The 25877-nt window shown below is 40.9% G+C and overlaps 2 protein-coding genes across 5 annotated transcripts in view; one reads left to right on the forward strand and one right to left on the reverse strand.

The window, feature by feature from the left end:
- Positions 1 to 8625, reverse strand: part of mib1 (MIB E3 ubiquitin protein ligase 1) — a 47816-nt gene extending 39191 nt beyond the window's left edge. For all 4 annotated transcript variants that reach the window (XM_025007986.2, XM_025007985.2, XM_017426035.3 and 1 more), the window contains exons 1-7: positions 7745 to 8625; positions 7024 to 7195; positions 4760 to 4889; positions 2427 to 2531; positions 1396 to 1462; positions 788 to 992; positions 118 to 301 (exon numbers count right to left, since the gene is read on the reverse strand). In XM_025007986.2, the coding sequence (XP_024863754.1) occupies positions 118 to 301; positions 788 to 992; positions 1396 to 1462; positions 2427 to 2531; positions 4760 to 4889; positions 7024 to 7195; positions 7745 to 7973 (1092 nt within the window). In that variant the 5' untranslated portion in view covers positions 7974 to 8625. The remainder of the gene's footprint in view (positions 1 to 117; positions 302 to 787; positions 993 to 1395; positions 1463 to 2426; positions 2532 to 4759; positions 4890 to 7023; positions 7196 to 7744) is intronic.
- Positions 8626 to 10221: 1596 nt separating this feature from the next.
- On the forward strand, positions 10222 to 24142 carry abhd3 (abhydrolase domain containing 3, phospholipase). Its single transcript, XM_017425943.3, has 9 exons — positions 10222 to 10507; positions 11841 to 12004; positions 13555 to 13737; positions 15289 to 15334; positions 18836 to 18948; positions 19232 to 19405; positions 19616 to 19664; positions 19754 to 19919; positions 20790 to 24142. Exons 1-9 carry the CDS (start codon positions 10346 to 10348, stop codon positions 20969 to 20971), a joined length of 1239 nt encoding a protein of 412 aa, XP_017281432.1. The 5' UTR covers positions 10222 to 10345; the 3' UTR covers positions 20972 to 24142.
- Positions 24143 to 25877: the final 1735 nt, after the last annotated feature.

Below are 25877 nucleotides of genomic sequence, written 5' to 3' on the forward strand. Positions count from 1 at the left end.
ACCGCATGTTATTTAGTCACAAAAGCCCTATTTTTTTTTTTCTCACGTGTACAACTTCATAGTTAAATTTTAACACAGTTTTTCATTCTGCGTGAACATTTTTTTTAAAACTCTTACCGGCAGCATTGCTTCAGCCCACTCCCCGTGGCCTCTTTGCAGCAGTTTGATGCGGTCAATGTCGTAGCAGATCTGGACCAGGTCTCCCACGTGAAACTGGGAACTTCCTCCTTCTGCACCGGCTGCAACTTCGCCGCTGCGCACTACATTAGCCTTCGTCAGCACTGCTGGGTTAAACGTCCATCTGTGGATACGGCAATTGCAGTGCAGACATGGTCACTCATAATTCAAAGAGCTGATACAGTTTTTAAAAGAAGACCGAGCTTGTTATATTAAAACAAAAGTTATGAGTAGTAGGCTGAGCGTCAAACTTCAACATTTTAAACCATTCAAACTGTACACCTAATTTTTTTCTTTGTAGGAAATGAGTAACTTCAGTTTTCAGACTCTAACTCCTATTTTATTCTTAACAAATATAGTCTTTATTTTTATGAAAAAAAACTTTTAATACAAATGTCACTATAAATTTATTCAAGAGTATCCTTTTTCAAGAATCATGAATTATAGTTCAATCTTCAGGAAAAGTCCAGAGAGGTATTTTATCTGAGCAACCTTAAGAGAAGGTGGTTCCATAAAACTCGATACATGACACATAAGGTATAACAGCGTGATGTTGATTTATTGGTTCGAGTCATCAGAATGCAGCAGATCTAAGCCCGCCTGTGCTTACCTGTTCCCACTGGGGTACTGAACCACAATGTCATGGTCCTCATCGATGCCACACACCGTGCCTGTGGTGGTGAGGGTCTCGAACATGCCGTCGGTCCATCCCCCATGGCCGTGCTGGAGGGACTGAACGATCTCTAGATCCAGATCAATGTTGACCAGGTCGCCAATCTGAAAACCGCCAGGATTTCTGTTGCCATTTTGCTCACCTGGGAGATAAAGGTAACTTTGGATTTATCGATAAATAAACAGCTGCATTAATAAAGCAGATTGCACAGAGAACTTTAAGGTTTGTGACTTTAAACAGAACCACAAAGAGACATTTTTATCTACTGCATTACTGCTGTATACAAACAAAACACTAAACCTTATACTAACCATAATAATAATGAAATCAATATGATTTTTTTTCCAGAAATCCCTGGAGTACTGAACCTGAGTATGTCTCACATTTTGGTGACCAGGTGACTATATGGTGCTGACATCTAGTGGCTGAACACGCATAACTACAAGTAAAAATTCCCCTAATGCCCTTGAATTCACTGCGCCAGAACAAGAGGTGAGAGAATTGGTGCAATAATGACGATAGACACACATCACTGGCTTACTTACCTAAAACAGGACAGTGGTCTCTGTAAAACGAGCCTCCTTTGGCATCCTGGACACATTTCAGGTCAGACTGAAAAGTATTTTAAAAAAGGGGAGGGTGGGGGGTGTTAGATGATTACACAAGGTAATTCTATTAAAGTGACATGTTCATGAATAATGGAAGTGAGAATTGACACACTTGAGCTACTCTGCTGTGAGTGTTGCATATGCAAACAATATCTGTGCCCTACGGATAAGGTAGGGCAATGATACTCAGTGGATGCTTCAGATCATTTGTGATGACTCAGACGTGGAGGCTTTGTGACGAAGTTAGAGGGCAAAAATGATTATAAGGTGAAGCAAATGCCTATGAACTGATGAAATACCCAAGAACTGAATACAAGTCTCAACAAATAACTCCTATCAAATGTAATGTATCCACACTGCACTTTGACAACAGAGTGAGCATCACAACACAAAACAGAATTTGACTCTTCTTACTCTTCTCATTTAAACTACTGTATTTGCTACATTTGCATTTTTTGCAGTCTTACTAAAATAAAACAAAGCTAATATAAAACAGTCCAGACGAGGGGTCTAACTCATGACAAGTGACAGATGCCATCTAACTCCTTTTCAACCTATTAGAATAACAAAGAACAAGTCTGTTACGCGATTACTAAATCTAATTGGCTACTTTCATAAAAAGGCAAGGCCATTTCAGCCAATGAACAGAATGCTTTTCATTTGGGACGCGTGTCGCGGTGTCCACAACAGCCAGAAAGTTGACCTCCATGATCACTCGCTCCCCCCCTTAAAAGCAGAAGGAACAGACTGCCTTTCTCATGCAGATATTGTCTCCTTCCAGCTGCCGTCACAATGGTTCGCTACACATGCTGGCTGTGTGACTCTCACAAAAGGCCTGGAAGCAAAAGAAAGAGCCGCATCCCTACGGCACAAACACAAAAGCCACCTTACAGCTGTTCTTTTAAGAGACCCTGTCTGTGTGGGTTAGAGTGGGTGAGCCTGAGGGTCTGACGGGAATTTGTCCTCACCATTCCCTCAAAGCCAACTCTGTACAGGTTCTTCGCCCCGTTGTCCCACAGCACATAGGCAGCGCTGTGAGGGCTGGCCGCACTCCAGTCCTGGATCTCTGTCACCTGCAAGGGAAGGAGGATCAGATAAGAAAAGTTCAGGGCACTTTGAAAGTAGAGTGTTTTGAGTTCTAATCAGGTACACAAAAATAAAAACGTCGGACATTTTGTGTGACAGTAAAGTACATACAATGTACTGACACTGGGAGTGAAAGATACAATCTATTTTTAGATGCATCACATTGTCGACATAGATTTAGTGATTCTGTGTTAACGCTTTATGAGAGTTGACAGAGTTGTTTCTGCATGGTGCCGTTTGTCCTAGTAGAGTTACTATAACTTCCTGTAGTAAAAAACGTGTTGCGGAAAAGTTATGTTTTCACATCTTTTTCATTTTTTACTCGCTGAAGAATATATGTCTGTATATAATAGTGGAATATGACTGAAATGTTTGTTTATAAATGTCAGTGAACATGATGCTAATCGTGTTAGTTTTTCTTTGGTGTTTTCAAGGTTAAGTTAGCATCTACGCCAATTGCCGATCAGCAGCCTGTGTTTTTTGACATACAGTATGTGATCATACACTATTATTTATGTAAAATAAATCATAGACATTTAAGTTTTAAGATAATCAAAATGCGTCAATATTTGTTTTATAATCGAATCGCAACACTGAATCACAATCAAATCTAATCGTGGGGTGCCTAAAGAGCCCCCCCGACACCACTGGGTGCCTTAAAACAGAAAAAGTCAAACTAAAATTGAATTGAATTGGGCAGTATTGATTTTTACCAATTTACATTGTGGAGCATATTTCATGGCTTTTAGTCACCTCTCTTCATCACAAGCTGTAAATTGCTTTAATAACATTGTCAGGGTGTCAAGAAAAGAGCGATATTGAAATAAATTAATTATCAAATTAAGGGGTGTTCCCTAAGTAAGTACCAAAATCAAACTTTAATTATTTTCAGGTCGCTTGCAGAGCTGACTGATTAATGGGCTCTGGGAGGAACCATTCGTTCTGACCTAACAGGACATCTAAGCTGCAGGACCTGTAGTGGTGATTTTCTACAGAGCACATTGCTTACGGCGTCATAAAACAGTAACGAGATATGTCATTAAATAACACTACAAAATAAAGTTTAATATTGCCTAAAGGGCCACTTAAATCGACTACTCCGAGGTCTGCACGAGACTATAATACAAACACTTTAAAGCAGGTATAGTAAAAATATAAAGATACTGAGATAAATAAATGTAAATTCCTCACACAGTGAATGTGTTCTAATGATGCAGAAGACACAAACATTAAATTGGAATAACCTGCTCTTAGGAAGCTTGTTTATATCACAAATATAAACAGGAATGAAGACAAAAACGTAAAAATTATTAGGAATTGAGAGCATGTAATGAAACCAAATTGATTGTAAATAGGTGGTAGTTCACTGCAAATGATAAAATGAGAGAAAGAAAAAAAAAAGGTCAGTCTGCATGAAACATATCAGCAAAAACGTCGCTGAGAAAGAACAGAATATTAGTTGTTATATTCCCTTTCCTACATTTGGTTGTACAAACCTAATGCCTGAGGCCTTATCAGATATTAGTCACTGCAGCCATGTTTACCACAGCGGATTTCACAAATACTTTTTCTCCATTAAAAACACTAAGGGAGGATATTGTTATCTGAATTAATTCAACAACAATTATTTACGACTGACAACAGCGTAACAGACCTACCACTGCGTTAAAAGGACTGCGGTCAGTTTGTGTACGTTTTGCTTTTCTGCGTCCATTATACAAGCATGCTGAGTCAGGCAGTGCCCTTCCTGTTTTGGCTGAGGCTGCTGCAGATTTCAATCGAATTATATCCTGGGGTGGAAGTTTGCTTTTTCCTTACAAAGTCTGTTTGGGCAAAAATACTCACTGAGCCCCCTCTTGAAGGATCAAATAACCAGATATAAAACGCTGTAAAAAATAGGCATAATTTTCAGCTATATCTTTTAGTAGAATTATTTATCCAACAAACGCTCACTTTTGGTATAAAACAGGAGGCACTTTTTGTTTCCTTTTATTACTATAAATATTTATATGAAGCATCTTTTACTTTTCCTTAACATCCGGACGTCCTGTCTGCAACAAGCAACTGAAAGTGACCCCACCCATGCTTGCTGCTGTTACGAAAAATTATTAGAAAAACTGCTAAAGCATCTAAAAAATGTTATGTTTCATGAAACAGATTACTGAATGATAAAAGGGCAATAACAGAGATGTTCCTCCTCATGTTGATGCCTTACCTTTCCTCTCCTCCCATTGCCTCCATCCTGGTCCTCCCATTGCCAGTCTACTCCTCTCACAACCCGGCCACCAGCGAAGATCCCTCTGGCTGTGATTTTCTTTGACTTGCGACGCGACTCCAGAAGTACTCTGCTCAGATCAAACATTTACAAAAAGAAGAAACAAGCATTTTTAAAACTAATGCAAGTTAAATTCCTCGTGTGACACTCAACAGGGTGTTTTATTTACAAGAGCAAATTAATTTCTATTGACAGTAGGGGAAATAACAGTGTCTGCTACTTATATTCATGACCAACAAAACCTGAGCAACGTGAGCCACGGCAGACACAGCAGCAGGACTGTGCAGGTGTAACCAGTGCAAACAGGATGCAGTCTCTTTTCAGCACCTAGTAACTAAACACCCCACCAAGCTGCAGGGGCAGGGAGAGACGAGGAGACTTCCAGCACCCATTGTGCATTATACAATGTCTGTCTCAGGGGAAAGTAAGATGTAGTCAGTTAAAAAAAAAGGCCGTCAGCTGTCGGGCCTTGTGCTTTATTTATTAAATTATGTTTACTTGAAAAAAACCCTGAAGTACAGACCACTATTATAGTACCAAGGATAAATGCAAATTCATAACCAACCCCTAGTTATGCAATTTAGTGAGTGAGTGATACACTTAAAGATCCAGATAATACACTGCAAGTACTTAAAGTCTGATTTGGCTGCTTGTTTGTTCTTCTTCTTTGATTATTCTCTATTTAGAAGATCAATGCAGCAACATATGTTCTCTTCATCAGCTTGACTTTTCTGTACAAGAATTGCCAACTTGACAATGTTTTTTAGATGGTTTTGAGAGATGTGGGGAAGGAAAGGATAAAAACAGGAAAAAAATTCCCATTTAAGTAAAGCCAAGCAGGCAGCTTCTATGGAAAATTAATTAAAGTTTAATTTCTTTTGTGGACAGACTTAAAAAGGTTTACGCCCACGTAAACCTTAAGGTCTGATTGTTTGATTACAACAAAACTAGCCATACTTTGAGCCTTTTTTATGTTCAGGCTTTTACACAAACAACAGCCAAAGTTCAATTCTATTTTTAGATTGTGGTCACATTAGCAAAAACTTCCTTAAACATTTCTGAAGAAGTCTTTAAAGTGATCCTGACAGCTCTTAAGAAACCATAAAAAATACTGGAATTTGGACTTGCTTTAACATTTACATGTTTGAACACACTTAAAACAAAGAATCTGTTTCATTTTTGTATGCAGATGCCCGTAGCTGACTATAGCTGAAAATATTTCCAAAGGTATATTCAAATATTTCTTTATTCATTTTGTAGGGCCCAAAGAAGAGCTGTTCTCTTGACTCGTGTCTCTTGACTTCCCACTGTAATTACGATTTCACATCAATCTAAAGCGTAGGTTTAATATGGCGTCCTGTTCCGTTCAATTTTAACTCTAATAATGCGATAACGCTTCCTTACTTATGAAAACACGCATGACCCAAAGAGGAACAGCTGCAGCCATTGTGATTTATGCAAATGTTTCTTTGTTGCACATTTATGTTTTACATGAAAATGGTATACGCTTGTTTTCTGAAATGTCTTGGCTATTTGAGGCTTTAGTCTCAAGTATCCAAAACAATGACAAAAAAGAAACTAGTGAAGAAATAGTCAACAGTGATGGCTTCGTCAATGAGCTGTCTTCATCTTGTCATTTTTGTTTGTCAGCAGTGACTGAACATAATGTTGTCACCCTATAGTACTATGAATTGCATCAATCAAATTATAATAACTTTATTATTGTTTACTGTCCTTGTGTAGTCTGAAAAGTTGAGTATAAAACAAGTGGCACTAACTGAGCTTCACGTTAGACCTACCAGCAAGAAAATGGTCACCAGATGGTGGCTTATAAGCTTCAAAAAGGCATTAATACAAATGCAAAAAGAGGGGAAATCGTTTAAATACATGGTATCACTACAAAACTCTACATTTATATATTTAAGAACGGGGTTAGTGAATCTTAAAATAAGACTGAGCAGTTGCTTGGCAACTGAAGGCTGGGAGCATACAGATTGCATAGGAGACGGGCAAAAGCTGACAGTACAAAAGGCTTTTCCGATATCACACATTCACATAAAGTAACATCAAGCCAAACGGCATGTGTAAGAGGACCAAATAGTCAATAACTTAGTGCAGGGATTCCCTTGTTTCCATAACTACTTTATTAATGGTGGGTGTAAGGTTTAGCCCAACAATGGCCATATGCTGCCCATTTAACAAACCTTTCACTGCCCGGGGTGGTGATCCTGTAGAACCGGTGTCTCAAATGATGCTTGTCTCCATGGTAACAGGTTGTGCAGAGGTCATAATTGGTGCACTCCGCACATTTCCAGCGAATACCAATGATCGGCTGTTGGCGACAGGTGTCACACATGGTTCCATCATGCTTGATACCTGAGGGGGATTGGTATTTATAAGTTAAAACTTGTGACTGAATTGTTTGTGCACACTAATGGAACATTATACTATTCACGTTATGGATATTATCTGTACAAGCACATTTTTTTTCTACATTCAGTGCAATAATGTTGTTAATTGAGATAACTGCCTATTAAAGGAAACCTTCCCATCTTCTCCATTTCGTTTAAGATTGCTTTTTTATGTCATAGTATTTGCAAACACAGCTTGCACAGTTGGGTCTTGTGTTACATCTGTTAAAGTGAGGGGAGTTTAGACAGTAATATGAGGAAAGTTGGGTTGACAGGCTTAAGTTAAGGATCACAAACTGGCAAATTTAATGAAAAGTCTCTTAAAGCAACAAAACAGATTAGGACTCCAGGGAGTTTCTCCTCTTTTTTTGTTCGTTTACAGGTAACTACATGATTTGCTATTTCAGAATCTACCATAACCTTTGAAACAACAGCTTGAAATGGTCAGGGGATACCTGTGTCACTCCTGAAGGTGTTGTGAAAACAAATCGACTGACGTACAAAGAAAAGTTACCTGTCGGAGCGCTGTCCAGTATCCGTATGTCATAAGCTCCAGAACAACGGTAGTTGGCTGCTGTCCCGTTATCCCAAACAACCACCACTTCTTCTGGACTTTCAAAACTCCGGACGGTGCCAACATGCCCCTCGCCGCCGTCCTGCTTCCCCCACTTCCAGTCGGGTCCGCGGACCACTCTGGCTCCAACTCCTTCCATCATCGCCCGATTGTTCCTGCCGGTGGTCATTTACAAAACGGAAAAGGGGGCTCTCGTAAAAGCCACAACAACCCTTAAGCGAGCGAGCTAGCAGACTTTGCTAGCAAGCTATCCTTTGCGCTGGTAGGCAGTTTCCCCTGCTAAACGAGAGCAAGTCTTAACAGGACAGAAACTAGAGCAATCCACAACAAAGTAGTCTCTGCTTTGGGTACCCTGCTCGAGCCTCTTCCAAAAAAAACTAGAAGCTAACGCCAACTGCAAGTCGGTGCTTACTTATTGTAGCCCCTGAGAAAAAATATTCAACTATCAAAAAAGAATATGAAGCAGACAGGTTTATAACATGCATAAATCTTAGTTTTCAGCAGGGTGGCCGTTTCTCCTCCCAGTTTACACACAAGAATGCCCCCTCTTCAACTTAGCAAGCTAGCAAGCACAACTGCTAGCGCTAGCATCGGTAGCAGTATAAATTGTCTCCTGGCTCCTTCCTTGCGGCGGAGAGCGAATGTAGTCCCTTTCGTGGCTGATTATCCTTAATGCTGTTTTCGAAAGTGCAGGGCAAAGCATCCAGCGGGTTCCTTTTTGTCAGCCCGAGATCATGGGCTCAAGTCAGAAATAACGCGTCGCCATTATATTCAATCATCGTTCAAGCCCTCAGACGAGCAACAACTAGCTACGGAAATGCACGAAGATGCACGATGGAGCACGAAAAGGCCGGCCTTTACTGCGCGTGCGCATCTCACGGTCTGTGAGTTCAACTAGAGAAATATGTTTGGTGTGGAAACATATCTTTGTTTTGGGATTCTTACGAAACTGTTTTGCTCATAAGATTTCATAGCAGCGGTAAAGTTATTGATTGGGCGGACACAGGTACAAACTTCCAAACTATGTATCTAGAGGTGACACATGTGTGTGTTAAATTGTTGCTGCTGATAGTGAGGTGGCATCAATTCAAACCCCACAGTTAAATAAAATCCCAAATAACAAAAACGCTGATATTAAGGTCGTTTATTTGTCTATTACTTTGTAACAGTAATAAATCGTATGTATTGATTTTGTTTAACTTTAGCATTGTCATGTCAGCTGGCTTAGATCTATTACAAGATATGAAAAGCTACAGATAGCCAAACAAGAATAATAAATAAATAAAGCAAACAAATAAATGTGGGGGAAAATTTGGGGAAAACAAACGATTCCCAAGATATAACATCGTACAATGTTAGCTGAAACAAAACCTATCTCACTAAAAAAATTTAGTGAGATAACAAAATGCATACTTTTGTAATAAAGTTAATCACTGCAAACTATGAAATCAAACATACAAAAGTTTATCCAGAACTTTATCCAAGGTGCACTTTGAAAAAGTTTACTCCGGTAGTTTTCCATCTATTAATATGCAATTCTGAAATGTGGGTAATCACAGTGTAAACAAATCTTTTCTATCTGCATACTTTACTCAACAAATCTGATCATAAAAATGTACCAGTACATCAGTATTGTCTGACTTCTTGATCCCAAATAACTCTTTCATGAATGTTTCCATTGTTGACCAGTTTTTAATAACTTTGGCTCTTTCCATAGAATGTATACGAATGCATGTGGTAGAGAAAAAAATAGAAATGTGCAGAGTTTGTTTCTTACTTTATGAGTTTTGTTTTTGACTGGTCTTCATGATGTTGCAATGAGTACCTTTAAACCACGGAAACCCCAAGTCTGAAATTGAGTTTCTGGACAAAATGTCTCATGGACAAACTGACCTTATTATCTCTCCTTCAAATGAATGTACCAAATAAATAAATAATAGAAGTCCATCTGTTAAGTCCACATCTGTGCACTAACAAACTGGGGCACAAAAAAAATAAGCTTTCGAACACAAATTGTAGACCAGGAAAGTGTCTACAGGGTGACTTCTCATTAGGTTTTGAATTTACTGTGAAACCCCGAGGATTTAATGATAATTTCCGTTAATTAAATTACCTCAAGTAACCGCATGGAGGACATGGGCCCCCTGTGAGTTTGTAGCCACAATGGGGCCTTCGCTTTGCTTGGTTAATATTTACCACTTTTAATCACTTTGTCATATATTTTTATCCCGATGCTGACGGCGTTCAATCATGTTTGCGTAGCATTTTTTTTTTTAAAGAAGAGTTTAAATCTCTTACTGATGAGAGGGCTTCTGTTCGCTGTGAACTCTGTGCAGTACTGCTTCGCGGACGACAGGGGGCGACAGAGTCATTCTGAGCGGCTGGGCGAACGAGTGCCCCCTGCCGTCCATCTGTGTAAACTCTCTCCCATCATCAGCTCCCCTTGACCGTCTCCTTCATAGTTGGCTCGCAGGCAGACGGCGGATTTCAAACCGAGCTGGCCGGTGTCCTTGCCCTACTGGAGACAACAGGGACCTTGCAATGATCTCGCTGGACTTTAACTTCAACATTCTGACGAGGGACCTGTCACATTATTTGGAAAATCAAGTGAAAGTTGGACTGTTCGGGTCGGGAGTGGGGCTGTCTCTGGTGCTGGGCTTTAGCGCGGCTTACACCTGCTACTATTTGATTTCTGTCGCGAAGGTAAGTTAAGGTTCATTTTTTTAGGAGGGGGCTCTTTGTGCTAGAACAACCTCTGCACTCAGTGAATATAAAATTTGAAAAAAAAAACAGCATGGGTTTGCTACCGAGGAGCATCCGGGGAGTGATGACAGTCGACCGGGTTAGTGATGGAGGCTCGGGTTCGGTTTGCATCTGCCTGGTGATGAGCAGCAGCACATGTGTGGCGCTAAATACTGTCTAAATACTGCCTTTAAAACACCACCACAAACACCCAAATACAGCTCGGATGTGCTTCGAGGTTTTGTCAAGCCTTTGCACGACAGCTAGACGTCGGCTTAGGTAGGCCAACATGAACTATTTGCTAGTTTTACTCCGCTTCAGGGCTTTTATGTAACACAGAAGTAACGGAGACTCCACTGATACCGCTACAAAAACGATATTTGGTCACATATTATAATAACAAGTTCACTGTCCAGGCTGTATAAACGTGAATATGTGTAATGACTTTTTTTAAAAAAAGGAACTAAAAGTCCAAATTATGCAAGGAACTTTTTAAAAAATGCACTTTAATGCTGCTCCCACTATCTATGAACATTCAAATCCAACATTTATCACCATGTTCAGGCCTAATAAAGGAGATATTACTGAGTTTATAGATAATTAAGGAGTAAATATGACCCAGTGCACTCCAAAACATGACTTTTTATTTATTCTAACCACATCAGAATATTAGAAATATATATATAAGAAAAAATGTTTAGCTTATTTCATGTTTGATGTAAAACAATATAATGTTAGATAGCACTATGTATTTACTGTCCACCGTGGAAGGTGAAAAGTGATCGTGTTTTTGCCAGTATCTGTGTGTTTGTGTTCACTTGTCTACAGTGTTAGCAAAATATCTGACTAAAACTGATTCAGGTTGGGGGTCAACCCCATTCAAGATGGCTGCCACGGCCAACTGACATTAGAAAACACAAAAACGGCCGTCCAGTTTTACAGATGTTGAGCTAAAATCTGGCGTGGTAGTGGCTGACGCATACTCCGAGCCCTACGCCCTACTTGTTGCGTTAAAATGTGGCATTTGCTGTTGCAGTTGACCGTGTTTGTAACCAAATATCCCTCAAATTTCTGAAAATTATTCCCAAGGTTTGATTGAAGTAGCTGTAACTCATCATTTCTCATCATAAAATGATCTTTGTCGGGCAACATGAATTCCTTCGAGGAATGTTAGGCTTTTATTTTATTCAAGCAACAAGCCTTTTGTCAGGAAAAATGACAAGTATTTAAAAAAAAAAACCTCTTTGAGGTAATTATAACCTTTTTCTTTAACTTGAACCTTTTGTTTTCTCAGAAACCTCAGCTTGTATCTGGAGGTAAGAAGTTCTACCACTTTCTAAAGGAGCAATGTCCAGTAGTGTCAGAGACCTACTACCCCACCTTCTGGTGCTGGGAGAGCCGCATCCAGACGCTGCTGAGGCCCTTCGTCACCGCCAAACCTGGAGTCGTCTATAGAAAGTAAGCTCCAGTAGGCTGAATCTGACATGGTGGTTTTTTTCCCAGCTGATAATTCACTTATTCTTCTAAGTAGTGCATTAATTTTACAGACAAATATCAGAGAACCGTTTGGAAAGTTATTACATCTGTCCACTTTTTTATCACAAGGCAATGTAAACTAACTCGGTCACCTGTTCCTTTCTGTTGTCACATCTGGGTCTCATTCTTGATCTTAGCTGAACCTAAAAATTAGAACAGATACATTGTTTGCTATGTTGGTACTTCATAATCCAGGCTTTTGTTTATTGAGATGATCTGATCTGGTCTTGGTTTATATGTTTATCATTTTAAACTGTAGAAGTGTCTGTTGTGGAGGTTTGTTTTTTTTCTTCATATCTTTCTAACATTCAAACAAGTTGATATAACTTTAAATCAGTCAACAAAGTGCGATAAAATAAAGTAAGACAATGCTGTGAGCCAAAAGTAAATCTGTCTTTGAGCTCATTTAGTTGAGTTCGGTTTAGGTTTTAGATTTCTGCAAAAATAAAAAAAAAAGACTGTTTGATTGTGGCTGTCCATATCATTGTTTGTGGTTGTTTTTGTGTCTTTTCTTTCTTTCTGCACTGGAAGAGTTCGTCCCATTGGTGACTGACCCAAGGACATTCACACCCCCTCTGCTTTTGAGTGTCTCCTTTGTCAAGGAGACAAGTATTCCCATAATGCACAGGGCCAGATCTCTGTTATCAAACCCGCTAAGACTGATGGTCACATTCACTGTACTTCTAATGGAATGTCCTTTGGGTACAACTGGACCCCTCCCCTCCACTCCCCCATTAACGAAGTCATCCAAGGTTGACCCAAAGACAGACAAAAGGGGAAACTGCTTCTTTTTTTTTTCGCCGCAGGCGGTTTGGGTGAAATTTCACTCACCTTGTTGTCCGATGGGAGGACAACAAGGACCCTGCGCGCTTGCCGCTGTGCATCAGTCCTCCCCGACTTTAAAGCCTTTCATTTCAGGTGTGTATTTCACGGCGGCTCTGTAATTTCATGCGGATGTCTTCGGGCCGGGCCGGGCCTAGCTGGCTCACCGGCAGCTCTGTGTGTGGCTTTATGCGCTCTGCGGATTTTAAAAGGCACTACGACCTCATCTTCTACGCTACGGTTGTGTAGCGCAGAAATTGATTGACCATAAGAACCCGCTGGTGCAGTGCCCCTATATTAACTGTGTTGCAAAGTCCAGCAAAAAGACAATCAGGAGGCAGCTGTCAGTGAGCGAACGTATCGAGTTCCCCTGTGGCAGCCTGTGATGGATACAATGAAGTAATCACTTTACTTGGAATTGAACAGAACGCCTGACCTGTGCAGCGAGTGGAATCCGAGGTTTTCAACAGCTTCTAATCTGCACTCATGCATCTAAATCCTGTTAGTCAAAATTATCAGCGTTTCCCACCTTCATTATTGCTTCGTGTGTGTTCTCCTGTGCGTGAAAGAAACTGATCTATATATGTGTACACAGATCAGGTCTAGAAAGAGCCACGTCACTGAATTGCGTGTCCCACTCGTCTCTGCAGTGAGCTTATTAAGGCAGCAGATGGAGGACAGATATCTGTGGACTGGTTTGACAACGATGACAGCCTCACTTACGCCGACCCCGCCACCAGGCCCATCGTCCTCCTCCTGCCCGGTCTGACCGGCACCAGCCGAGAGTCCTACATCCTGCACATGGTCCAACAGAGCCGGGATCTGGGCTACAGGTGGGTGGTCTTGGCCAGATTCGCTGGCTGAACAGACACTCGACGCCCTGAATCACAGACCGACACTGCTTGTGCCTTATGTTGTAGTTTGACATCTATGTACAATACAGACATCTCGTCTAGTCAAAAACAAACCTCTCACAGTGTAAAGCTTGACATTGAGTTTTATAGAGCTTTTGTACATTTGAATGGGTGAATTGGAAATAATGAATGAGTTCATTTTAGGTGAAGTGCACCGACAAAAGGGACAGCTAAGCTTTTCTGTTTAAGTAGCAGCTCTTGATGCTTTGCACAAGCTTGAAGAGTTGCACAGGGATGCACTTTTCCTGCTGGTTTCCTCCGTCTCCAGCAGGCTCTTGTCTTGTTTTGTGTTTGCTGCACTCATTCTTTCGCCCCAGATTTGGGATGTCTGCGACGAGAGCCGGCACACTCAGCATCTTCCTCCCCTCGCGCTCGTCCGTGTAGCTTAATTAATTACAGCTTATCCCCGTACAAGCTTTGCAGCTTAGCTCCGGCCAGCCTCCGTGTCCACGCTGCAGAGCACGTTTAAGCGCCCCGCCGCCGCCGCCCCGCCTCCTCCCGCCCAGCGCCCCCGTGTCGCCGCGCAACGCTGCCGACTTCCACTGATAGAAACAGCAGGCCTCCACCAGATAATAGATGACTGCTGAGATGGAAGGAGGAGAGATGCTGATGGCGCTGCCTTACAGCACATGCAGCGATTTGATGTGAAAAACATCTTCAAAATGTTTGAACAATAGATTTTTGGAACAGAAAAAACATCTTTCTGTAAAGTTTGACTAAATTTGACCACTTAAGTTTTATTCTTTTGTTTCATTGATTCTGATGACATCTGAATCTTTACAATGACTCCACAATATTATCCATAAGAGAAGTAGTTCTAAAGTTTCAGCCTCTTTTACAAATCTGCAATTATTTTCTACATTTTGAAGTACAAAAAGGATTCCTGCCTTTACTGTATATTAATCACATAATAAAAACATACAATGTTGGAGATATTGGAAGTGCTGAGCTCCATTTTGGACTTCTCTTATCTAACAGGCTTTTGTGGGGATCTGTGAAGTTTCAACTAATGTTGTTTTTATAAATGACTAAAACATCCATACATTCAAAACATTTTATGTTAGATCTTAGTTTGAGGAATATTAATATATAAAAATCTAAAGTGATTTTTTTAATGTTTTAGTTTCTAAAAAAAATGTATACTTATTTTTGTGTTTTTATGTATAAATTCATAGGATGAGACGTATATTTAATTGAAAAATCTACATTTTCTGTGAAAACACAGTGGTTTGTTTAAAAGAAGACATGGTACAGCAGTAAAATACCAGCAGCTACCAATCTAATCAGTGCAGGAACAAACTGTTGCTTCTGTTTTCTTACCTTAGAGGAAAAGGGCTTTGATTTCAGATAAACTGGTTCATTATGTCACTTGTTTAAGTTTACTTTTAGCATCGATAAATAAAGTTATATAGGTAAGAACACATGGGACCAAAAATATTGATAATAGTGCTTGTGTTTTTTGTTTTTCAGATGTGTCGTATTCAACAACAGAGGGGTTTCTGGTGAAACACTACTGGTAAGAGTCCAACGTACTGTACACTGTAGTTTTCAGCATCTCAGTCTTTATTTTTAAACTCATTTCTTTTAAAATAAGCTTAAAATAAATGTCTGTATACTACCTACTTCTCTACTATCTGTGTGCACGTTTCTGCTTCAGAACTGAGACAGGGGGGTTCAAACGTTTCAGGAGTAGGAGGCTATTCAGAAGAAGTGGGGGGGTTGACCATCCAGTGGGTGAAAAAAAATTAGAAATTTAAAACATCAGAAATAAATTTTCCTGACATTTGGAACAAGATGGGGAGTGTGTTTGAGGAGTCCAACATCAGCTTTTTTTGAGGACAATTTGTGAGAATTTTTGGCTTTTTGGAAGGGCTGGGAGAGTTTTCAGAAGGTCAGATGGGAAATTAATTTAGACAGGACAAGGAACTATCTCCTAAGGCAGCAAACCTGAAAAAAAGTAAACTTTTAAAAATAGATTTTAATAAAAATATACTGACTGGAGATTTAAAAAGGGTTTACTTGGCATTCTTTTTGGTTGGTAGAATCCACTCAACTGAGAGAAGAGGTTTACCAAATGTGCAAAGAACCACTAAAAAAACCACAGAACAAAACTTTAGGATTATGAACCTTTATTTAACACGTAGTGCAACAAAACTAATGGGGCAGCTTTCCTCTTTTTGTCCATTCTTTTCTCGGACATTCCGGCCTCTGTCATCCACTGCCTGGAAGACGATGCATCGTCACGCCTCCAACATCAACCAGTCAAAAGCCTCGGCAGATAAATGAGAACTCTTGTCCAATCAGAGCAACAATGGTGCTTGCTTGCTCAACGATGGCTGCGCCCGTGGATCGACAAAAATTGATCAAAAACAAACCCGAGGAGGAAGAAAATCACCATTTAGTGTGAATAAAATGACATTTTGTGTCGTTGTCCAGATCGGGGATAACACAGGCACTCTTCTAGGCAAACATTGACAATCTTTGGTCAATCCATGAAAATGCGGCTGAATGAAGGTTTTAGACATTCATTCTTTTCCACAATCAGTCTAATGGTGCTCTGTCAATATAAATCTGAATCAGTGTCTGATCTCACCTTCACACATTAAAAAAAACCTCCACTAAAACAAAGTGTCCGGTCTGATTCAGGGTGATTTAAAACTCTGTTGTGCAGCAGGTCACACGTAGAGATTGTTGACTCAGCTGTATTAAATGTGAAAATGAACCCAGTAACCTCGGGACTGTACCAGGTGGTGGGGGCAAAGGAAGGAATTCCCCCCTCTTTCTTCAGCACCGTAGTTTATGTAAATGATTCAGTGGTTGTGCACTTGTGTGACTGAATTCTCTGTGTTCGGTTACAGTGAATATCCTCCATTGTTTACTAAGACCAGAGCTTTCAAACCATCCACTGTGCTCAAGATTTCCCTGCTACAAACACCATTCTTAGTGCTTTTAAAAAACAAATTATATGTCATGTGGAGTAGTTGCCTAACTTCTCCCCTAACTGTTCTTATGATCTTATTTGAGCTAAATATTGTATTTAGTCAATTCCTCTTAGTAACTGCCACTGTTCCTGTAAAGTGTTAACTCGTCTGCAGGCCCAGAGAAGAATAAAACAGGAATTTATTCTGGCCGAGTTTCTTCTTGAATCCTAATTTGGATGCTTTAAAAAGCTGAACTCCATCCTGAGAAAGTGCCCTTTTTTAAATATGCCCTGTCAAGCCAAGCGGACTTGTTTAAAATATTAACTAACCTGTTCTTTATTCATTATCCTGTTTGGATTTGGAAGGCGTTTTATCCCGTTTTCCCAAGAAAAATGTTAAAGTGCCAAAGTTATCATTGCCAAAGAATGACTAAAGTAAACAACAGATTTGTCTATAGTAGCCATTAAATGGGACATGGAAAACATCAACATTCACCTTTTCTTGAACCCTGAAAAATATTTCTTGTCCACTTTTTCTTTTCATATTTGTAAGCACAGAGTCAAAACTTCACAACGTTTCACTCCTTTACACATTTATGGATTCAAAACTTTGAAACTCAAGACCTTCTAGACTTGACCACTTTTTAAATATTGGTTCTGTCTGTAAAAAGAAAAGCAGAAGAAGAAGCTAGCTCTGCTCCTTTCTGGTAGTTGACCCGTAACAATCGGAGGCAGAGGCAGCTCAGGGCCGTCAGTGTGTGCTTATATTTTACTTTTTAAACCCCTCATTCCAAACGAGTTATTTCACTTAGATGCAGGCTTGAAAATCTTGTTGCGCTGTAATATTTTCTCTTGTTTTAACTGTTGAGATTTAGAACCACTAAACAGTTGCTTTTGTGACCCTCTTGTCTGGGTGTTAATCAGCTAATTCCACGAACTGTAATAAAATATCTACCCAGCCTGATCTGACTAACAGAACTTGAGAGATTACAGCGAGTAGTCTTTCATGTCTTCCATTTCCCTTTTTTTTATTTAAACGTGAAACACCCAGAGACGAAGAAGCCTTTTGCACTGGGCTAAATACTGAGTTGGCTGTTCCTCCCAGCCTCAGGCTGTTGCAGAGTGATATAACGCCTCTGTCAGGCGCAGCACTGTGGACCTTCTCGTATTTGCAGCTGAGGAGCTCAGATCGTTTCTTGTTTCCTGACCCCCCTTGTATCTAGGCTTGTTATTTTTTTTACAAAAGGAGGGAGAACCGTTAATAAAATGACAAAAGACGAAGTCACCGAGATTCTAACTGGATCAGATTTGTAACTAATTTAGGAAATATTTCAAATCAGTGGGCTTGTGTATTTATTAGGGCAGCAGCACAGAGAGGTGGAGCTAAAAGAAAGAGAACAAACTGAAGCAGCTGGATGAAGGAGGACTCATAAAACTTCTAAAACTTCCTCCATTAAGTCTGATGCCGTCTAAAAATCTCATCCCGTTCAGCTAGTAAAAGCCATTCCAACCAAATGCAGACAGGCTACAATAAGAAGCGTACATTCATGAATATTTACACCCTTTTGTGCCACAGGCCTCGGCTCAGCATGACTCTGTTCCCCAGCGGCGGCTTGTGAAAGTTCCTCAAGGGTGACTCGACATTTTCTGGTCACAGTTGGAAACAGCACAAACAGGAACCATAATTTGTCAGAAAAAAAAACAACCAAAAAAACAAGGCTTTGTACTCCCAACATGAGATTCTCTCTGCAATGTTATAAAACACTTTTTATTACAGTTCGGAGTCTACAACCATTTTTAATCTTCTGCTCCCGCTCTGTGTTGTTCTCGGTGGGTTGTTTGGCGATGCTAGTCATGGCAGCCGCGCTCAATATGGATCCAGCGCAACAGTGTTGATGCCTTGCAATAAACTGGACCTACACTGTGAACGTGGCTTGTGTGTGCAGCGATTGATTTGAACCTGCGGGTCCACGTGAGGCTGTTATTTAGGTTTGATCGCCCATTTGTTCCTGTTTGGCCCTCATTAGGATTCTAAAGACGAGGGGGAAGCAAAGAGAGACAACTGATTTGTTTGTTCTGTTTTGCTGTCCGACCCAGACCCCGAGGACCTACTGCGCAGCCAACACAGAAGATCTGGAGACTGTTATCGAGCACATCCAGAGAGCCTTCGACGCTGCTCCAGTCATGGCTGCTGGCGTGTCCATGGGAGGGTGAGGGGATGCTTCAGCCGTGGCGGGCACTAATAGGAACTTTCTGAAAAGCGTGACCAGTTCGGCAGCAGCCATTAACCAGTTAGCACGTAGACAAATCAACACCATGAGGATTATTTTAGTGTCGGTTTGGACACATCACTGCTTTAATTTTCTCCCAACAGTTCAGCGTGATTTTTTTAAATTTTATTTTTTTTGCACAACGCTAATCCCCTGAACTGAGGGATCGGTCTGAAATGGAATCCCCGCCTGTCCCTTCAGCTCTCCCTCTTTCCATATTCAGGATGATGCTGGCCAACTACTTGGGCCGCAAGGGCCGGGAAACCTGTCTAAAAGGGGTCATAGTCTTCTCAGCGGGCTGGGACGTCTTTGAGTGCTCGGCGTCGCTGGAAAAACCCTTGGACCGTTTCCTTTTCAACTCCTACCTCACCAGCTGCCTACAAGCCTCTGTGCACAGGTCAGCCAGGGCCAGAGCGGGATTAACAAATCCACCTACACGCTGGCGCAGCACCGCTCACAAGCTGACTTTCCTGATCTGTTTTTAAACGCTCGATATGCTGTTTTTCTTGAGTTGTCCCTTTTATAACGTTACCTAGTTCTGTTTAGCGTACAGATCGTCCGACCTCACAGCAGCCAGTGACGGTGTGATTGATTTCCTCCCCTGCAGACACAGGCCGGTGCTCGAACAGTGCTACGACATCGATCATGTCATGAAGGTAGGGAGTATTTGCATCAACGTTGAGCCAGCTTAATGTTATCTTAAAAAAACTAGAACAAATTGATTTTTACTTTTTTTTTTTAACAGGCAAAGACCATCCGAGAGTTTGATGAAAGGTTCACCTCCATCATGTTCGGGTATCCCACGAATGACGACTACTACCGGGATGCCAGTCCTGTCCACAAGCTGAAGTCTGTGCAGGTGCCAATGTTGTGTCTGAACGCTGCTGATGACGTGTTTTCTCCTTCTCACGGTGAGTTGTGGTATGTGAAATGGAACAAATGCTGCTTATGTTACTGACACTTATAATGTGTTCTTGGCAGAAAGGTTTTTCTTCTTCTAACTACTTCTGCACACTTTGTGCTGTTTTAGTCATTCGTATATCAGTTTGTTCAACTCATTTAGGAGATGAATGAGCTCAACATAACTTTATTTATAAATATCTTTTCAATTCCTCCCAATACATTTTTCTCTCATAAATCTGCTTCAGCAAACTTGCTTTTTTTTGTCTATTTATGCTTCTTTTAGCTTTTAGCTTGTGTTCTACTTCTTTTTGCTTAAACAACTCAGTTTCTGCCTCTTCAGTAAAGTCATTCAGCACTCAGCAGTTTGTAGAAAATACAACTTGTCTAGTTTGTAATTGTGTGGTGCTGCATTTAGGGCTTGTTTTTGGGTACAGCATCATCTTTGGGTCGAAAGGTTGAGCGTTATCACCTCAGCCTCCTCAGCCCTCCTGCAGGCCTGGAGGAGCTGTGAGGCACTGCAGCGGGTCTTTTACTGATTCCTTACATCTTTTACTGACAAAAAGGGCATTTGGAAAACTACTGCACTCAGTAAACTCATGTGAACATGTTCCAAATACATCAGTGTAAGGAAGGAAGTTTTAAACAGAAACAAATTGCTGCATTTGGTGTGAAATATGCGCACGTACCAGTGCTGACATCACAATGCAGCACTGTTCCCCTCAATGAGGCTTACAGTAATAAAAGCGGCCTCTCGGGAGTTAATCATCTTAGCATGGTGCAGCAGCACTGATCTGCTGCACAAGTTGTTTTTTTTTATCGACGCAGTCTCTGATCATTCTGAACCAAAACAGGAACTGAATCCCGCCTTTCGTTTGCAGCAATTCCGGTGGAGGTGGTGAAGCAGAACCCTCACCTGGCCTTGCTCATTACCTGTCACGGAGGTCACATTGGTTTCCTGGAGGGCCTGTGGCCACGGCGCAGCACTTACATGGACCGAGTCTTCAAGCAGTACGCTAAGGCGGTCATCGAACAGGGCGGCAGACTCGACGACCTCTGTTGATAAGAGAGCTTCACAAAGTGTTCCTTTCCTTTCATCTGTGCCATCCAGCATTCCGTCCACTCTTCCTTTCATTTCCTACCTTCCTACCATTGTTTTTTTTTTTTCTTTTAACCTCTTTCATTATTCCTCACTCAGATTCATTCTTTATTCCTTTTCACAATACCATCACCATCAGCTTTTCTTCTTCAAAGGGACTTTTTTTAATCTTTGCCTTGCATACATCCGTCCCGTTGCTCCGTCTGCCACTTGCAGAAAAAAAATAAATAAATAAAACATCATTGTTACTCATTTAAAGGGCATATTACTGAATGTTGTGTTCAGCCTTTCTTTAGTTGTTCCATACATTCCTCATGTTCTTATAAGTGTAGCTGCTCATGTCAGTGCTGAGAAGTTGAATCTGTACCACGTCGTTTAGTTGCTTTAGCTAGCTAAAGAAATCAGTGATTACCCCTCGCAATCGTTTTTCTTTTTTTAATATACAAAGGTACTGTAAATGAAAATCTCATCACATTTTGTTATTAAAACATCCTGTAGTTTTAGCATCTATACAAGTAGGATTTTAGCCCTCAGGGAGTTTTTAGTTGTTTTCATCCTTCTCTCCTTCCTTTGCAACAGTTCGTTGCTCTCTTGAGTTTGTATTTTCCTGACTCGTTTACCCCGCTGACCCTGCGTGTGTTTTAATTAGGTTATAACTCAGTATGTGAATTACATTTGTATGGTTCCGTTCAGAGAGTTAAAAAGGTTGATTCCATTTGCTCATAAATGCTGTGTGAGCAGCAGAGAGAAGCAGCAGCCTGCCTGTCAGCGCCTGGTAAACTCTAAAATAATACTGGGAACAAAACATGGATATTAACTGTTTCAGTAATTTAAAGGCTTGCTGTCAGACTTATCATTGTTAGATTTCTTGCACACGTTTGCAAAATGCAAACATTAGCACTCAAAGTTTTTTTTTATTCATTTTATCTTGTCTTCATCCTCTGTTTTTGGTGCCAATGGAGTCTTTGGTAACCCCTTTAAACCACCGTTCTGTTAGGGATCCTGGTCAGAAAACAGTTCTCCATGTTTTTCTTCACTGTCAGCTTCAACACCGTGTTAGCAAATTTATACGTTTTAAAGAAAACTACTTTAAAATCCATGTTAAAACCCAAGTTTCTGGACCTTTTTTAGAGGCTCCACCTTTTCCAATTTTTACCACAAACTGGAAAACATTCTACTAATTTATCTGATCCTCAAAAAAAATAAAGTCCCAGGATTTTTTGATTTAATGCACTTTAAGTTCGAGCTTGTTGCAAACTGGTGTAACAGCCAAACCAAGCAGAGTTGTTGAAGAGGAAGTGAGCTGATAGTTCAGCAGCGATTTCACCTTTCTAAGTGAAACTTATTTCAAAGATTTTAAATCTTGTTTTAAGGCAGCATCAAAATGCTGATTTTTTTTTTTTTTTTTTAGTTTCTTCAAATTTAGATGAAATGATTTTCAGAAAATAAGTTAGCAGATTTGTTTTAGACTTTGCGAACCGAAAGAAAGCCCATCAAACAGGAAGTGAAATCATACGGTGCGTAAAAGTATTTATCACTCGGCACCCGATGATGACCTCATTCACCAACAAGGTTTTATTTATTTTTTTAATTTTTCATTTCTTTATGGCCTAACTTTTAACCAGATCAAACCTACTGGTCGTGGTGAATGTGCCTTGCCGATCTGCACCCAGAGAATAAAAGGTTTTATCTGAGAGCAGCTAAAGGTTGCAGACCTCAGAGCAGTAAGCAGTCAGATACAGAAGTGGTCCACCAGGCTTTTTAGAGTCAAACTGGGTTTGTTTTACCTTTTAAGAACCTTAAGACGTTGGCTTAACTCTCCCTGAAGAGGAACGAGCTGCACAGTTAGTCACAGGAGAGGAAGTAGCTCCAGTAGCTGGAGTTCACATGTTCTCCGTGTGTCTTCTGCTTTCCTTTCAAAGGCGTCTAACGTGAGTTCACTGGAAGTTCTAAACTGGCGGTAGCTCGCAGAAGTGTTTCCAAATGACCCGGCGGGAGTGCAGAATGGTTTTTCTAAAGGTGCGAACAAGAGCCTAAGTTTGGTTCAGCGTAAAGCATAAATCTTCAGCTGGATCTCTTCGTGTGTATTTGGCCATTGTGTTGCTGTTTGCAGGTAGATTCAAAGCCGTGTTTGTGATTAAAGGGACACGTTTAAACGTGTTGGAGAACTTCAGGAAAGTGGCTTTACCCTCTGCGACGTCACATTTAACTCACGTGCAAAGGAGTGACGACAATCTGTTCTGCTTCTCAGAAAGAAAGAAAGCAAACTTATTTACTTCCATCATTTTAAGAGTTTTATCCGTAGGTGTCCTGCATGCACTTTTATTTTCACTCATTTTATCTTCACGCACACCAAATAGTTTTACAAACGGATGATGTGGATACATTTTTTACGATTGACGAGGAATGTAAAATTGCACTATTTTAGTTGATATTATCATGCCTCTAATTCCTTAATGCAAGGCGCTAACTTCATCGGAGCTATGAAAGTGCATCCTTCAGGCTTAGCAGAGCAGGAAGTGAATTCCCCTGAAGTCCTGGCTTCTGCACGTCTGAGAGGGATCGATAAAGCTTGATTGCCTGATTTAAATGAAGTAAAACGGGAAGACAGAGTGCGTGCATTGGCTGTTTGAAGTTGTGTGTGCTGCTTTACATGATGGCGAGCTCGTATTTTTACCTGGTTTTCCCGTCTTTTTTCTGCTGGTTTTCTTTGCCAACAATGATCAACGGGCTGGCTACCATAATTGAGTTGGCAGCACAGAATCGAGCAGATCTGACCGGCATCCAGAAACGTCGTGGGTAGACTGCATGAGAAATGTCAACCTTCCCGTTTCCGTGGAAATTTTAGTGTTCTGCAAACGTTTCCGTTGGTTAGCACGTGTCTCATCGCCATCATGTCCTAAACCTTAACATGACTTTGGTATCTGTAGCACAGAGGACTTGTTTGTTTTTTCTTCATGTTCTGCTGCATTTTATTTTGTAAGCTACATTAAAAAAAGACAAAATTACACCGAGTTCCACCTGTGCAGCAATAAGATTTTAAATGTAAAATCTGTCTATAGTATAGTATGTTGACGTTATCACCATGAGTGTAATATGATGTATTTATTAAATTATTAAACAAAGGCTAAGTCAGGTTGTCTCCTGTTTTCAGTGCTTGAAATACATTTTTTTTCAAACTTCTTTAAATTGACTTTCTTTGAATTTTGTTTTTATGTCAATCTTTAAAAAAAAAAAAAAAGGTGCAGTTCAATTCTGTGATTAAATACCAGTTTACATTTTGTTTGTGTCAAACGGGGAAGTTTCAAAGTCGTCTCCTGTGGGTAAGGTATATGACAGACCACTGTGTGACCCGGCTAACCGTGTTGGGTCGCTCACTGTCTCGCACCGCGTTTGGTTTTAGGTCCCTGGGACTGACTCAGTCCACACTTGATGGCTTAGCTCCTGATAGAATTCTATATGCGCCGCTGAAATGGTTATCCACCATTATCCACAAAAAGCTAAATGTAATCTCCCACCACTCGATGGTGTCAGGAAGCTTAAGAGTAATTTGATTGCTAAGAATTCTCCTTTTTTTTGTTGACTGATTTAGTTTAAATGTCATGATAAATACTAATATCTTCACAGATGCGCACTACATACTAATCTACTGGAAAACCATTTCAGTAGTGGAATTACACAGAATTTAACAGTGATATTGGTAAATGGCTTGCACTTATATAGTGCTTTATCTAGTCCAAGGACCCCAAAGCGCTTTACACTACAATCATTCACCCATTCACACACTGATGGCGGTAAGCTACATTGTAGCCACAGCTGCCCTGGGGCAGGCTGACAGAGGTGAGGCTGCCATCACACCGGCGCCACTGAGCCCTCTGACCACCACCAGCAGGCAAGGCGGGTGAAGTGTCTTGCCCAAGGACACAACGGCTGAGACAGCTGGAGCGGGGGCTTGAACCAGCAACCCTCTGATTACAAGACAAACCCCTACCTCCTGAGCCACTGCCGCCCCGGCAGTGGGAAAGTGCTCTCACAGGAGCTGAAATAGCTCCATGCCCCTGTGCCCTCCCAGTGCTGTCAGAGAGGATCCCAGCACTTGTTTAGAAGCCGCTTCACCTCCTGAGCCACTGCCGGGGCGGCAGTGGCTCAGGAGGTTTTTATTGTCTAAAAAAAGCCCATTAATACCAATAACTACATGATATTTAGTCATCTGTCTTCAAACATTCACGTTCTCGTTTTTAACACATCTGAAGAAATATTTGAAAACCAACTTGTTTTGGGCTTTTTTTTTTTTTTTTTTTGCACAATCATTTTCAGAATTTCTGCAAAGAGCAGCTCTGAGGTGCGTGAATCAGAGCAGAGTGTCAGGCTCTCGTTATCTGCCTCTCTCTCTTATCCTGTCCTGACAAGAGGCGGCTGAAAATAGTCATGTGTCCTGTTGCACTCAGGTTGTGGGCAGATGGAAGGTGCTCTCACAGGAGCTGAAATAGCTCCATGCCCCTGTGCCCTCCCAGTGCTGTCAGAGAGGATCCCAGCACTTGTTTAGAAGCCACTTCTCCTCGAGATGGTAAGTGGGGTCATTGCGGACAGACGCATCTTGCCAACAGAAGCGCTTAGAGAAGAAAAGCAACAAAGATTGTGGTGCCCTAGAAACAAGCGAGGGGCCGGTGTTTGACTGAATAGGTGCCTAAGAACGCGGGAGTGTTGCTAATCGTGAACTAAACATCTCGTGCATTTAAAAACCCGGCTTAGACTTCATGTTTACAGACTTTCAAATTCTTAACAGAAGCATTAGAAGCACCTCGAAATTTTTAAACATGGATGTCACAGTTTAAAAAAAGAGCCCTACCTGGTTTCTGCTTATTCAAGA

The sequence above is a fragment of the Kryptolebias marmoratus genome, linkage group LG20 (assembly GCF_001649575.2).
Source record: "Kryptolebias marmoratus isolate JLee-2015 linkage group LG20, ASM164957v2, whole genome shotgun sequence".
Classification (NCBI taxonomy): Eukaryota; Metazoa; Chordata; class Actinopteri; order Cyprinodontiformes; family Rivulidae; genus Kryptolebias; species Kryptolebias marmoratus.

What these genes read in the sequence shown, in the direction of transcription:
- abhd3 (XM_017425943.3), top strand. Translation starts at nt 10,346, where the DNA reads ATGATCTCGCTGGACTTTAACTTCAACATTCTGACGAGGGACCTGTCA. An exon ending in CCTGGAGTCGTCTATAGAAA is followed by an intron (nt 12,005 to 13,554) that starts GTAAGCTCCAGT and finishes TCGTCTCTGCAG; the next exon opens with TGAGCTTATTAAGGCAGCAG. An exon ending in CTACAAGCCTCTGTGCACAG is followed by an intron (nt 19,406 to 19,615) that starts GTCAGCCAGGGC and finishes CCTCCCCTGCAG; the next exon opens with ACACAGGCCGGTGCTCGAAC.